Here is a 14377-nt window from a genome sequence, read left to right as displayed (position 1 = left end):
ATGTGGTCGCGGCCCCCTGTGAAGCCAACTCGGACTCCACTTGGTGGATGAAGAGATGAAACGACGTCAAAAAAGGACTCGTGGAGGTTTTTATTTTCCCGTTTCAAGCTCGGCGAGGTCGAGGCGCTCTTTCGCATTTTAGCCACTGCGGTAGCTGCCGTCGCCAGTGCGCTGCACTCGGGCCAGAACCATCTCATGGGACACTCGTTTGCGGTCCTTGGCGAGGCCCAGGAAGCACATGAAGTCGATGAAGCAGGTGGTCAGGTTGAACTTGCAGCCGAATTCACTGGTGGCGTAGTCGTACGGGAACGTGTGGTGGTAGTTGTGGAAGCCTTCGCCTGGAACACGACACATCGCGATTTCTTGAGAACACTCGAGACAAATCCTGGAATTGTGATTTGTCGCGGTACTTTAAAGTGAGCCGGGTCCAAAGACTGCTCGGAAATCGGAAATACCCCGCCACCGCTACGGCCCAAATGGTTCCAATTCAAGGTAAAGCAAATTGGAGGATGACCAAGATAGGACGGTATTTGAGACTTTTGTGGGTAATCCTAAAGACATTCGGAGCTTTTCAGGGGGATCACAAGGTGTTCCCAGGCCAACTGGGAGGAACATGATCTCTCCAGGGTGTTTTGGGTCTTCCCCTCCAGACTGTATCTCATGAACAGAATCAGACAAAAGTAGCTTTGACAGAATCCAACCCGCACCAGAAACAAATCTGACTTGCTGCCAACTATCCGAGACCAGACACCTGATACCAGATGTACGTGGCGTCCGGTTGACCTATATCACGCGGTACCGTACCCCACATTCAAGGGGCACCCCTCACATGACTCTCCGATCCCTTCTCCAAGTTCGCAAAGCCAGGGTGCTGAGGGTGTAGATACGGTCCACTGTTTTGCGGGTGGGACAAAAAAAACCACACTGTGACTACTGAATTTGGGGTTGGAAGACCACCTTGATCTGCCAATTCAGAGGCACTGACCCCCACTGTCCAGATCAGTACTTTGCCACTGGAAGGCAATTGGTGGGATCGAAGTCTTCTTCACTGCCCTCCACCGACTCACAATGTCCCCAACTGGGGTCGTCAGAGGTTTCCTGCCCACTTTACAAAGTATTGACGGTCCACAGGTTCCCACCCCCAGATCAAGAGTGGACAAGAGTCCAACACTTGACTAGTTCTAGACCCCAAGCCGTGTGTCGAGGTGAATCAAACTCCATCTATTTGAAACAGCTCAACCGAGCACACCACGCTCCTTTTTCCAACCAAAATATTGATGTTCCACGTCCTAACACTTTCTGGAGCCGGGGATCAGCCCGCCGCCCAGCTCACACTGCACCAGACCCCCATCGTTTAAATCCATGGTGGAAACCTGAAGAACTTTAGCGCAGAATAACAGTGCAAACGACCTTTTCAGATTGAAACAATTCGCTAGCGGTAGCTCCGACGCGCTCGTATTGCGTCATACCTATGGCGCTGAATGTGACGAACTTGTTCTCCCGGGGGTTGATGCTCTGGTCGTACGGCCGGTTGCCCCACATGTGTGCGGCGCTGTTGACCAGCCAGGTGGCGTTGAGCACCAACGTGTAGCGCAGCAGCGCCGGCACGAAGTAGGCCACCCGCAGGGACTCGCCCCAAAAGTACCAAGGCACGAACATGGGCACGAAGAAGCACAGGAGCAGTACGGAGAACTTATAGTGCCTGTTGGGAGGAAAGAGAATGCAGTAACGCGACGATTAATTCTTTTTGTGGGAAGGGAGGGAAGGATCGCGCTTGTCATTTTGGGTCAATGCCAGCACGCTTGGTTTACCATGTTAGACCTGACTGGCAACTTGTAGCCGCGGCTTTATTTATACACCACTTGATACGCGCACGGCGCAAATGTGGTTCCGATACACGTGTCAATCCATACTTGGGAGGATTCTTCTACTTTAAAAGATGAAAGCACGTTATCCAAAGTTAAATGTATATTTAAAGTTTGTGTTAAAAAAAAAAAGTTAACATTATGTTTAAGTTAACTAGTAGAATTCAAATGTGTGAACAATGAATTTTTTCCAACTGTCTTTCCCCACCTTGGAAATAGGTCAATGACCTAAATGTCTACTGTAATTCCGCACTTGGCTAGAAGCGTCACAGAGTACATTTGTAAAGGAAATACCATTTGCTAATGCTAGCGCCGCGTTAACAGGGCCGGTTAAAATAAAACTTAGCAGTAAATATCACTGAGACACGCCGGTAACACAGCAGCAACATGTTAGCGCAGTGCTAACGCTAGCCCAGCCGGTAAAAGTCACTTTCTCTGCACATATATTCCACCGGTCTCACTCTTAACTTTCCCGCTCGAGTGCACCCTTGCGGCCGTTAGGAAAAAAAAAAAATGCACAAATTTGCCGCATCGCCGTATAAACCGCAGGGTTGAAAGCGTGTGGAAAAAAGTCGCGGGTTGTGGCCCGGAAATTACGGTAATTGTTTCGACCTCTTTAAAACAGTCTCCCAAAATAATAAAATCACTTTTAAATACGTAAAAATGCCCCAAACATGAAAATACAGCCCTCAAATGTTTAAAAAAAAAAAAAAAAAAGAATTAGCCCTCTCACCAACCTTGAAAATTTAAAATTAATTGGTCTTAATTAGCAAATGTAATTTATTTTGGTATAAATTTAAAGTTAATTAGTATATTCCATTGTCTTTAAAACACCTGATCTAAAAAAAAAAACTACATTGTGTATGTGAAAATAAAACCAAAAAATAATAATTTAAAAAACTAATTTGGTGGTCCAAAAATAAAAGCACAACGATTTAAGAAGCAAAATCCAGTTTCAACACTGCTGAATCCTTTATTACCGCATATTAAAATAGAAATTAAAATTAAAAAATTACCAAAACTTGTGGGAACCCAAATTTTTTTTTTTAAATTTATTAATTTGAGACAACCTAATTTTATGGATTTTGAACTTTGAAAATGCAACAAAAAAAATAAAATTGTTTCTTAATCCAAATGTACAGATGCGAACACTTTGAAGCAGTTTCTGTGCAAGCACTTTTCATCCATCCATTTTCTTTGTCGCTTATCCTCACGGGGGTCGCGGGGAATGCTGGAGCCTATCCCAGCTGTCAATGGGCAGGTGGTGGGGCACACCCTAATCTGGTTGCCAGCCAATCGCAGGGCACATAGAGACAAACAGTCGCCCTCACAATCACACCTAGGGGCAATTCATTAACCTCTATTTTAACAGCTAATTTTCAAACAATAAGACCCAAAAGAGCCAAGAGTCTTTCGGGTCGACACACTCACTTCCTCTGGAACATGACGACCTTGTCGGCCAGCAGGTCGTGGAGCTCCAGCTTGCGTCCCTTCTCGATCACGTCCGGGTGCTTGCGCACCAGCAGCCAGCCGATGTGGGCGAAGAAGAAGCCGCGCACGGCGTTGTGCGGGTCCGCGTCCGTCTCCGAGTACTTGTGGTGGACCCTGTGGTCGCGGGCCCACTCGTAGATGTCGTTCTGCCGGGCGGGTAAAAGACCGTCGGTAGCGGCCCGGCGAAGCCCGATAGAAAGGCGGATGCGGAGTTTGTCGGGTGGGTTGGTACCTGAAAGGACATGGAGTTGGCCAGGGCCAGGAAGATCCTTAAAGGTAGCGAGGCCTTGTAGGACCTGTGACTCCACAGGCGGTGAGCCCCCGCGGTCACTCCTAAAGCACTTATCAAAAAGCAAAGCATGGCTGGGGAGGGACAAAAGGTGCACACGTTAGTCCAAAAAGCTCTCCAAAAGCACAAAACTGCACATTAAATGTTAAAAACGGGGAAGAAACTAATTTTATGGGAGGGGGGTTGCTACTATTCGCAGATATTCGCACTGGATTCTTCTACACTGAAGAGGTACAAACTTGTTTGACATGCAAGCAAATAAGCGGCGAGTCAAGGCATGTCGCGCAGCCGTGTGACCTGAGTCACAGCGCGGCACATGATCGCTGACCTACCGCATCGCATTTAATAATTCGTTATTCGCTCGCGGCTTACGCAACGTGCGTGTGAACGCTTTCTCGAGTCCGGGCTGCGCCATTCATCCATTTCAACGAATGTACGTTTACAGTCTGTACTTTCAAGCACGTCCCCTGCCGAAATTAAGTTGCTTTCGCTAACAACATGGCTGCTAACAGTGACTTCACTAAAGCACGGTGACCTAATTACCGTAATTTCTGGCCTACAAGCCACGACTCCCCCCCCCCCCACACACACACTTTCAACCCTGCAGTTTATACTGCGATGCGGCTAATTTGTGCATTTTTTTTTTCCCTAACGGCCGCAAGGGGGCACTGGAGCGGAAAAGGTAAGAATGAGATGGGCTGAGGAAGTGACTTTTACCTGCCCTGTTAGCGCTGCGCTAGTGTTAGCGCTGTGCTACCATGATACTGCTGTGTTACTGGCATGTCTCAGTGATATTTACCAGTAAGTTTTATTTTAACTGGCCCTGTTAGCACTAGCTTTAGTGCCGTGCTAGCGTTAGCACTAAACTCCCTCTGTGTACTGTCTTTCTTTGTAAATATCTCGTGTTTCATTGTGGGCACTTGCGGCTTATACACAGCTGCGGCGTACGTATGTACCGAATGGTATTTCCTTTAGAAATTTACTCGGCGAGGCTTGTAAGCAGGTGCGCTCCGTAGGCCGAGAATTATGGTAATCATTTTTTTTCCCCCTCCAAACATCTCTACTGACTTATTTTTCAAAAACGCGACTTGTGACTGATTCCTGCAAACACAAATCCCTTCAAAAAAGTGATTTATTAGTGATGGAAATTTTTGACCCGAGGTATGTGCTTCAAAGTCATGACTGTGAGCCAGACGTGCCAACCACTAACGCTCCCAAAATGAATCCAAATATTTTCTGTGCGTTTTTGGGTTTACAGACAACCTTTGTTCGGGTTTGCCTGGATGTTATGGTCCACCAACTAGGATCCCGAGTACAATACGATAAAAATTTCCCAGGCAACATGAAAACATCAAAGAGGTCAGCCTCCGATTTGCTCCCATTTTCTGTTGAAGTTTAAAAGTGTGTTTTGACTGACTTTTAAACTCTTTACCACCGCGTTTGATATCAAAGTCAAGCGTCGGTGTAACCTTAAAATTAATTAATCTCCGCCGGCTCTCCCAGTTCACATGGACGCTAAATCCGTCAATGGCAGTGAACGATTTAGGCTTTTTAAATTCCTAATTTCAAGTTCCCTAACCCTTAAAAACTCCCGAGAAATTGGACCGGCACCCCACTCAAACTCGCAAAACATCCAGACAATGCCCCCCCCACCCCCCACCCACATGCTACTTTTCCAATGAATATTATGGCATTTGACTTGCTTTTATTATGGAGGGCGGGTCTGAAAACGGCACTTAACCAAGTGCAATCCCCTCATTTTGTGTGCCCGGCCGCACACCCCTGCTAAAAAAATTCCAATAGAAATTTCATAGAAATCTATATAATTTGTACAGAACAACTTGTTCTATTGAACTTTGGCTGTGACTTTCTGCAGAATTTCTACAGAACAATAGTATTTATATAGAAATTCTATAGGACTTGGGTCCTAAAGTTCTATAGTTCTTTAGAATTATTATTATTATCATCGGGTTTATTTTAGTAGGTTTGTTGAAACGAGAGGCCGCACGGGAACTTACACCAGAGCAGCGTGGGGAGCGAGGCGCTGGGGACGAGGAGCAAGCCGTACACGGCACCGAGATGCAACAGGGTCATGAGGACGACGTTCCTCCACACGACGATCCTGGGCGGCTTGGGGCCTTGCTTCTCCTCGTACGTGTGGTCGAACGCGTCTTCCCTGCAGGAGGCCTCCATCGGAGAGCCGCTGATGGATGGGGGCTTTTGCTGCTGCTGCTGTTGTTGTTGTCGCTGCTGCTTCTGTTTTTGCTCCTCCGCCTCCGCCATCGCGGTACTGGCTGGCTGCCTAGCCGGATAAATGCTCCTCTGCCCACGCCGGGAAAAGAAAAATAGCAACATTTAGATGAAATCAAACGGAGAGTTTTGGAATGGTTGCTAGTCCGATGGAGGAAAAGGAGGCGGCAGATCCGGTGATGCTCGGGCCACTCGGCTAGCGTTGCGTAACGACCACCGCACGGGCTCCTTGAAAATGACAACAGAAGGGGAACTCGTAACTCACCGAACGCGCTTGTAAAGCGGCCTTAGAAGATGTTCCAGGCGGCCGTTCGCGTTGCTCCAAACACAAAATAAAAGAGAGGCTGGGAGAAGAAGTGTGTCGCATCAAAACCAAAAAGGGATGGGGAAGCGCGAGGTGCCTAGGCGGCTCGCCGGCCAATCGGCGCGCAGCTCCCGCCCACTCGCTGCCCTCCCATTGGCTGCCGGGCCATCTGCTGTTCACCACCTCTTCTTCGCTCTCCATCCAGATGTGGGATGAAGCTCGGTTTTGCCCACCCCCCCCCCAAAAAAAACCCCACGACCCCACCCCCCCACGCACTTTTTTAGAACCCCCCCGCACACACTACACCGCGTCCCATGAATGACGTCACATCCAACGGAATTGGATATGAATGGCAAAAAAAAAAAGTGCATTGAAATTAGGAATGACTCCAAGCGTACGTAAACGTCAGGTGACACTCGCGCAGTGACGTACAAGTTAGGTATACCTGCACCAGCCAATCAGATTCCAAATGATATTTTGTCGGAAATAAATAACATTTTTAGTATTGTAATCGTTTTAATAGCTATTGCTATCATATAAGATTTGTTTCCATTTTTGTTTTACTTGCGTTGATTTTACTGAACATTTTGGCCATTTATTCAATTGTATGACGGATTAATCGGAATGAGGACATCCGCGATGGAACAGTATGGAACTGATATACGCCGTATTTATTGTATTTAATACAGTAATGATGCATTTGTGTCCCCTAGCGGGAGTACTATTCTTCTGAAAATGTCATGAAATTTGTGTTAACCATTATTTGTTTTGTGTTTTAATTATTAATTGTACCGATTTTTTTTTTTATAGAATCATGTATTTATTTAATTTTATATTTACACTATTCACTAAATTCATGGGTATTGGACTTTTGGATTAAATTTGACACCTGTAGGAACAAAGGAAAATAAGGAGGGGGGTCATATGAGCAAAAAAAAAAAGGGTCATTTGTAATCATACCTGTGAAAAATGTCATTTTCCAATCCTGCCTCGCGATGCCACGTCTTCCGATCACAGCTTTGGCCGGGGTGGCAGATCGACACATTTAGCACCCCTGATTCACGGATTACGCCCCCACCCCAACTATTATTTTTTTTAGTAGCTGAATACACAGCTACCTGTCATTTGGAACCCACGACGTTCTCGTCCTTTGCACCTGTGCAATCCATTTTTCACGATGAACCGGGTCTTTTGGAAAAGTATGAAACGCGAATCCATCCTCCCGAGTGTTTGAGCAATATCCATCAATACAACGAGCCGGCATTTTGGCTAACACGAAGGAACAACGAGCTACCTACCAGCAGGTAAAACTAGTATAAACAGACGAGACCGCTTGAGTGCGCTACTGCCCTGTACGTCACTTCCTGCTTCTTCTCGAAAACAAATCCCTCGAGATGGCGGGAGTTACAAAAAGCCGTATACACCAAAATCATGTTTTGTGGTGAAAAAATGGATGGGTCCATACCGGCTGACGTTTTTTCATTAATAACATACTAAAAATCATGCATTTCACGACAGTGGACCTTTAAGGATGAGTAAAATTATCAATTGATTGATGCATCACAATATCCGCCAGGGACCCAATTCACCCACAGTTTCTCATTGCTGACGTGGAGTAGCTCAAGGACACTTGGACTGTTTGTCTCAGGATTCAAACCACCATTGCTCTATTCATGTAGCGATAATAAAAGCAAACAGATATTCAAATTCAATGTATTTATTCATATTTTTGGTGGCGGAGAGGAATCTGTTCTCAGAGAGAATGCAGTGAATATCCGAGTCTTGTTCCAACTCCTCATCGGATCCAGCTCAGGGGCACACCGGTGCATTGACTGAGGGACCGTCACGCTGCCACCGCCGATCGCCTGACGATAGTCTGTTACAGTAGCTCCGTGATGTCCTTCTCGACCTTATCAATAGGACAGTGCAGCTCGTACCTGGGGCAAAGTGCAAAGTGGCATTGCTGTGATCGTGTGGACCTGATCCGTGAGGGATCAAACAGCGAGAGCATTGGATTTGGACAAACCTGTGAATTTCATAATTCAGAAACCGTGGCTGATTAACAAGGTCGATAAAATTACCTGCTGAAAGGCTCGCCGTCCGCAGTGATGAGAAACTTTTCAAAATTCCACCGGATGTCGTTGACCGTGATTGGAGACCAGTAGAACTTCTTAATGTCGCCGATGACGGGGTTCACAAAGGGCAAAGATTCCTGTGAGATACATGGCAAATATGTAAAGATTCCATTCGACGATAAACGCCTCAACTTGTCGACTTATTTGTGTACTTTTAGGTAAGTGAACAGCGGCTCCTCGTTGACTCCGTTCACCTCCACTTTACCAAAGATGGGAAACTTTGGCACAAATCCCCGCCCGGGTCTCACGTACTTCAGGATGTTTAAGGTTTCATGATTTGCCTCTAAAAATAAATAAAAAAAAAAAGCACAAATAGATTACAAATATGTAGGGTTATTTAACGCTTGTTTGATCATTGGAATGTGAGTTTTCATAAATTGGGTACGATTTACAGATTTAACCTGTCCTGTTTGGCAACTCTGTCATGCAGTTTGCTGGATCTGTACGAGCGGCAAATAGGGTAGGATAGGACGGGAGAGGACAAGTGTACTGAGCTAGACAGTGCTGTGTCTAATGCAGAAAGGATACAATGAGTATCCAATAATACGGAAGGACGGTACAGGACAGGGCATCTGCAGTGAGCCAGGGATTGCTCCATCGTGCGAGGAATGAATCGGACAAGTAGCAAATAAGACAGGACAAGACAGGACAGGTGTACTTGTAGTTCGCCAGGCAGAGTTACACCCTGCGAGGAATGGATCGGACAAGTAGCAAATAAAACAGGACAGGACAGGTGTACTTGTAGTTCGCCAGGCAGTGCTACACCCTGCGAGGAATGGATTGGACAAGTAGCAAATAAGACAGGACAAGACAGGACAGGTGTACTTGTAGTTCGCCAGGCAGTGCTACACCTTGCGAGGAATGGATCGGACAAGTAGCAAATAAGACAGGACAAGACAGGACAGGTGTACCTGTAGTTCGCCAGGCAGTGCTACAGACTGCGAGGAAAGGGTCGGACAAGTAGAAAATAAGACAGGACAAGCAGGACAGCTGTACTTGTAGTTTGCCAGGCAGTACTACACCCTGAGAGGGAGTGAGCCGACAACTAGCTAATCGACCTTACAAGAACTAAAATTGCCGCTGACTTCCAGTGACACGAAATGGTCTCTTAAGCTGTTCGGACCCACCAGGGGACTGCAGACCGAACTGATTGCAGGAGAAGCCCAGCACGGTGAACTTGAGGTTGCCAAACATTTCCATGAGTGCATTCAGTTGATGGTACTGAAAGAAACAGGGTGAGAAAATATATCACATTGTGAGAGAATATGATCTGACCCGCTGTACAAAAAAAAACAAAAAACATCCATCATCAGTAAATTGAGGTTTTAAAAGAAATAAGCATAATATTGTAACACCATTCAACTGTGCCACATACATCATCTGGATCAGCACATGAAAAAAATATGATAAAAAAACAACTTTTAAAATACAATCCATCATACAAGGGAAGGAAAAATGTATTCAATATGAAGAGTATATACTGCTGTGGATCAATGTATAAAATGTCATGGAATAAATATTTGAAGAGTGGAGCAGAATATATATGCTCGAATATTTACCTCTTCTATAGTTGACCCTCAGAAGGTGGCCACGTTGACGACGAGGAGCACCTTTCCCCGGAAGTCCCCCAATGGGACCGGAACTCCTTCCAGGGTTTCAGCAGAGAAATCATAGATGGATTTTTTGGCCATATCCTCCTAATTTTATCTAGCGTGAACCTCTCGCTCGCACACACGGTTTTTTTTTCCCCTCCGAGAGTGACCCAAGCGACTCTCTCCGTGCCATTTACTGAAACAAACACACGGGTCAGCAATTGTTCGGCCTGACTGAGTTTATTGTTTGTTTTTTTTTTTTTTTGTTTTGTTTTTTTTCTCTCTGGGCAGAGGTGAGCACGCAAGCAGGACGTTGCTCATTTGTCATTTGTTCAGGAAGAGCAGGACGCTGCCACCTGGTAAGCGTATTAAAATAAATACCCAACAACACTGGACAAATAAAAACTACATTGCTCACAAAACCTTTGGGATATTTAGCCGTCGAGTGAAATTACAGGACGTAAAACTTAAAATTCAGGTGAACCTTAGTTTGACCTCAAAACTTTTAAATGCACGTCTAGTCTGTGCCAATCTATGTTGTAGTATTTTTACACAATTGAATTTGTGGTTGGCTAGCAAACACCTGATAAACGTCTTTTTAACTTGCCGTAATTACATTTTGAATAGTTGGGATTTTTATTCACGTTCCTTAGATTTCTGGGAGCAAAAACTAACCCACACCTATTCAAAAGTAATGTAGCCTAAATAATTACTGGTTCAACGTCGATGTACCATTTCCATGATTTAATTGATGTCTTCCGGTAGTGGTCGAGATATTTACAGCTCAGTTGCAGATATTCGTAATTCATAGCTGATATTTGCAACTAAATTGGACCCATGGATGGCAAAAATGATGTCACGTGTACAAGGCGAAGTCACTTTGGTGAAAAAAAAATAGGCTACAGTGAATAAGGCTTGAAATTGATTGAGATATTTGCAACACGTTCGGACTAAAGATTAAATATTAAATTGGCTTGTCGTGTGTTTTCTGTTGCAGTGAGCTGTTATGACCACACAGAGGCGCTGTTGGATTATTAAAAGATGGACAGCAGCAACTTCAAACTTCACACCACCGCTGGATCACCTTTGCCTGACTGTGGTACACATAAAACCAGGTAAAACATTTAATTTGTCGTCCATAAAAAGGTAAAAGATGAAATGAAGCTGTGTAGCCGCCTGTTGCCATTCATACGACAGGATGACATCTTTACGTGTCACTAAACAGGCCAAGATAATCTGTGAGAAAAGTGACCCACTTGATTTCGTGATTTCAACACATTTAACATTTTAAACAGGTTGTGAAATTGCGGAGATTAATTCCTTCCATTTGACAGGGACGAAACACAACTACTCTTCTAAAGCTACCAAAGACGTCACTATTTACATTTACATACATCATGTTAGTATAAATAAATGTGTTGTTGTTGTAGCCAAGTACAACGATCGTTATTCCGTATCAAGGTCCAGAAAGTGAGCCACCGTGGTCGGTTTTTGAGCATAGTTGAAGAGATGATGCGTATTGTTGGGGGGGGGCGACGTCACACAGCGGGCATTTATCGAATGTTGTTGTCGAGTCGATGCCGATAGTTGTTGAGCTTGTGTGACACCAGCCCGGACGGAGTTGCGATAGCGTCGATCTCACGGGCCGTGGGAGTTGTCTTTCGGATTCGGCTGCTGGAGGCGGGTAGCCGCCCGACACGATGTTGGCTTTTGTAGCTGGCGATACCGTCGGCTACAGTGGTCCGATGGATCGCCGAGAGGCCGCGGCTGTAGTCCTTCGCATGGACGGACAGCCGATGAATGTACTGCTCGATATCTCGGACGGTTTTGTGCAGTGCTACAGCATACGCTTCTTGCCTTGTCATCTCATGATTTGGATGTCCAGCGAGGTAGCACTGAAGCACACATTCTTTCGTAAGCATCACTTTGTGCTCGCGTACCGGTACCGGAAGGAGTTTAGACTCGGGGTGTAGGTGATCGATGGAAGCCATTTTCTGGCAGCCCGTGGCGATTCGAAGGGCAGTGTTTTGGGGTGCCTGGAGGGAGTCCCAGGTATTCATACGTCAAATTGAACAATGCCAAATCGTCGAGCTGACAAGTTCGCCAAGGCGTCCCCCAAGGGCGCGTTCTAAGCCCGCTGCTTTTCAATCACTACATCTAAAAATTGCCCAGGGCGTGGTATCATACGCCGACGACGTTACCATCCTCGCCAGTGGTTCTTCCATCCCACCGCTGTGCACTGCATTGAACCGATACCTACGAGCAGCCCACGACTTCTTTGCCACCCGAAGTCTCCAACTTTCGTCCGAAAAATCATTGGCCACACTAACACACTAACTTGTGTCCAAAGACAACACCCCCAACCTGTTGTTATGCTAGCAATTGCAGCACACCCAGCAAGTGTGCTAACCTTCCTAGCGGATTTCACCATCCTGCCTGCTTTGGGAGTGTCATTTTTAAAAGTACCAATAGGCGGAGACTACGGTGAGTGTCATCCATATTTACAGACGTACAGGTCAGCTTTCCTTTCTCCCTGTCTGCCCGAAGGGCTGGCCTAGCGTCATCTCTTAAGTGTACGATGTCACCCGCGCATCACACCTCCCCCCCCCCCCCCCCTCCTCCGTCCCCCACCTCTTCTCTCTTTCTCTGGCCACAGGGTGTGCTTTGTGATGGCGGCATTTACAGTGACATATTGCCACTGCCTGTCTTGCTGTCTCCCTCAATTTCTCAAGAAAAATATCGCGCGAGGCCTTCAGGCGAGGCCCACTCAACCTCAATTTGTGTGTGCGAGCGTAGCAGACAATGCTTCTCGGCCGCTCGTCTCGCCTCGACGTTTTGCGCGTCCGTTAAGTAAATTATGTGTTGTGCGCGTTGCCTCGCGTGGACATGCAACATCTGCGTTTAAAGAGCTTCTTCTCATCACAAAGAGATTTCCTGTTTTGATGAAAGCACGAGGCTGAGTCCAAGAACATCAGTTTACGTATGATATGGCTCCAACTCGAGGTCACAGCGGAATTATCATGGACGGATAAAAAAAATTGGAGTCTGATTGATCTTATTCCATTTTTTTTGTAACGAGAGGAAACAGAACCAGTCGAACTCCTAAAAATTAGACAAACTTCAATTTGAAATACACTGATGTGAAAATACATTTGTACGACTTCTTGCCGAGGAGCTGGTTTGATTTCCCCCCGCCGCATTCCGTCTCGCGCAACTTTGGTCATTTACAGCTTTATTTGCAAAACGCGACTATCTTTACAGGGGGACTTGAGCAGCCACGCATCCAAAGTCGTCTAAATACACTCGAAAGGAGCTTAAGATTCTTCAAACGTTCTTCCCCACAAGTACACACCGTCACGCAAACGTACGCACAGTCCCGCACGCGCATCCCGCTGTTCCTTGGATCCATCATATATGCAGATTGGCAAAGCTTTGAAGTGCGCGGCGCAGAATAGGAGATGCGCGTTATATAAACAGGAGGAGGAGGATTAGCGTCAAAACTTCCTCCTCGTCTCGTCGGCCCCTCTACCTTTTTCCACGCGGCAAAAAACGCAGTCTTCCTATAGCTTTTTTTTTTTTTTTTTTTTTTTTTACGGTGCTTCTTCTGGCGTGTGCAACTCTTTTTTTTTTTTTTTAATGTATTTATTTTTGCAATGTACGCAGAGCATTGCTGCTGAAGCCCGCCTCAAAAAGCAAATGTAGGTCATGTGTCGTCGCCTTCCTTCACACCAACGTGCGGGAGATGGAAGTGATAAAATCCTTCTCGAAGCGTCCCCCCCCCAACCCTCCTCCACCTTTTCTCTCTATTTTGCGTTTAGTTTTGCTTCCGAGCTTAAATGAGACGTTAAGAGCCTGCTTACCTGCCTTCCCCAAGATGACACTAAACGTCCCTTTCTGCCCACTCATACATCTTTTTCTGGTTCTCGCTGCCTCATTTTTTTTTGGCTCGAAACTAATCGGGCTGCTTGCCTGACTTATTCCAAACATGATCCAATCATGAGAAATCCTGTTCTGGGGGATGCAGCAATAATAGTAATAATAAAGAAGATGGAAAAAGAAACTCCCAAAAGTTATTCTGTTTGCAGCACAGTGAATCAGCTGGAAAGCGTTGGCCCAACAGTTCTAAGGTCCCGGGTTCAATCCCGGCCCCGCCTGTGTGGAGTTGCATGTTCTCCCTGTGCCTGGGTGCGTTTTTTCCGGGCAGTCCGGTTTTCTCCCACATCCCAAAAACTTCCAACATTAATTGGACGCTCTTAAATGCCCCTAGATGCGATTGTGAGTGTGGCTTTCTCTCTACGTGCTGGCAACCACTTCAGGGTGTAGGTGGGATAGGCTTGAGCACTCCTGGGACCCTCGTGAGGATAAGCTGCTTAGAAAATGGATGGATGGCTAATTCCATTTCAAGGCCAGTTCACTACTTTGAAATATTATTAATTAATTAATAAAGCAAT

General features: G+C 46.0%; 3 protein-coding genes across 5 annotated transcripts in view; 1 reads left to right on the top strand and 2 right to left on the bottom strand.

Annotated features, from left to right (window-relative positions):
* Nucleotides 1-75: 75 nt before the first annotated feature.
* Nucleotides 76-6316, bottom strand: LOC133495179 (acyl-CoA desaturase-like). The gene is made up of 6 exons (XM_061809513.1): nucleotides 6161-6316; nucleotides 5664-5967; nucleotides 3589-3719; nucleotides 3297-3502; nucleotides 1470-1702; nucleotides 76-338 (listed from the first exon to the last, which is right to left on the bottom strand). The coding sequence occupies exons 1-6, from the start codon at nucleotides 6260-6262 to the stop codon at nucleotides 139-141; spliced, it is 1176 nt and encodes a 391-aa protein (XP_061665497.1). The 5' UTR covers nucleotides 6263-6316; the 3' UTR covers nucleotides 76-138.
* A 1584-nt stretch (nucleotides 6317-7900) lies between these two features.
* On the bottom strand, nucleotides 7901-10038 carry gpx9 (glutathione peroxidase 9). Of its 2 annotated transcripts, none has more exons than XM_061809514.1 (5): nucleotides 9894-10038; nucleotides 9462-9555; nucleotides 8487-8617; nucleotides 8281-8411; nucleotides 7901-8136 (listed from the first exon to the last, which is right to left on the bottom strand). In XM_061809514.1, exons 1-5 carry the CDS (start codon nucleotides 10023-10025, stop codon nucleotides 8079-8081), a joined length of 546 nt encoding a protein of 181 aa, XP_061665498.1. In that variant the 5' UTR covers nucleotides 10026-10038; the 3' UTR covers nucleotides 7901-8078. The 2 variants fall into 2 exon arrangements, with proteins under 2 accessions (XP_061665498.1, XP_061665499.1); XM_061809515.1 differs by lacking the exon at nucleotides 9894-10038 and adding an exon at nucleotides 9710-9868.
* A 101-nt stretch (nucleotides 10039-10139) lies between these two features.
* Nucleotides 10140-14377, top strand: part of LOC133495178 (retinoic acid receptor alpha) — a 236277-nt gene continuing 232039 nt past the window's right edge. The window contains exons 1-2 of one of the 2 annotated variants that reach the window (XR_009793501.1): nucleotides 10140-10285; nucleotides 10924-11041. The gene's annotated coding sequence lies outside the window, so the exon portion shown is untranslated. Of the gene's footprint in view, nucleotides 10286-10430; nucleotides 10618-10923; nucleotides 11042-14377 lie in introns of those variants that run through there. The other variant, XM_061809505.1, reaches the window with a different exon arrangement.

Source organism: Syngnathoides biaculeatus, chromosome 22, assembly GCF_019802595.1.
Source record: "Syngnathoides biaculeatus isolate LvHL_M chromosome 22, ASM1980259v1, whole genome shotgun sequence".
Taxonomy (NCBI): domain Eukaryota; kingdom Metazoa; phylum Chordata; class Actinopteri; order Syngnathiformes; family Syngnathidae; genus Syngnathoides; species Syngnathoides biaculeatus.
Note: the sequence above shows the minus strand (reverse complement) of the source record. Positions and strands in the feature narration are given on the sequence as shown.

Coding starts and splice junctions, on each gene's coding strand:
- LOC133495179 (XM_061809513.1), bottom strand. CDS start 6,262: ATGCGACACACTTCTTCTCCCAGCCTCTCTTTTATTTTGTGTTTGGAG. Junction 5,968..6,160: donor CCGCTTTACAAGCGCGTTCG/GTGAGTTACGAG, acceptor CGGCGTGGGCAG/AGGAGCATTTATCCGGCTAG. Junction 1,703..3,296: donor GTCGTCATGTTCCAGAGGAA/GTGAGTGTGTCG, acceptor TCCTCCCAACAG/GCACTATAAGTTCTCCGTAC.
- gpx9 (XM_061809515.1), bottom strand. CDS start 9,534: ATGGAAATGTTTGGCAACCTCAAGTTCACCGTGCTGGGCTTCTCCTGC. Junction 8,618..9,461: donor GTTCGGTCTGCAGTCCCCTG/GTGGGTCCGAAC, acceptor ATTTATTTTTAG/AGGCAAATCATGAAACCTTA. Junction 8,137..8,280: donor GACGGCGAGCCTTTCAGCAG/GTAATTTTATCG, acceptor ACTTTGCCCCAG/GTACGAGCTGCACTGTCCTA.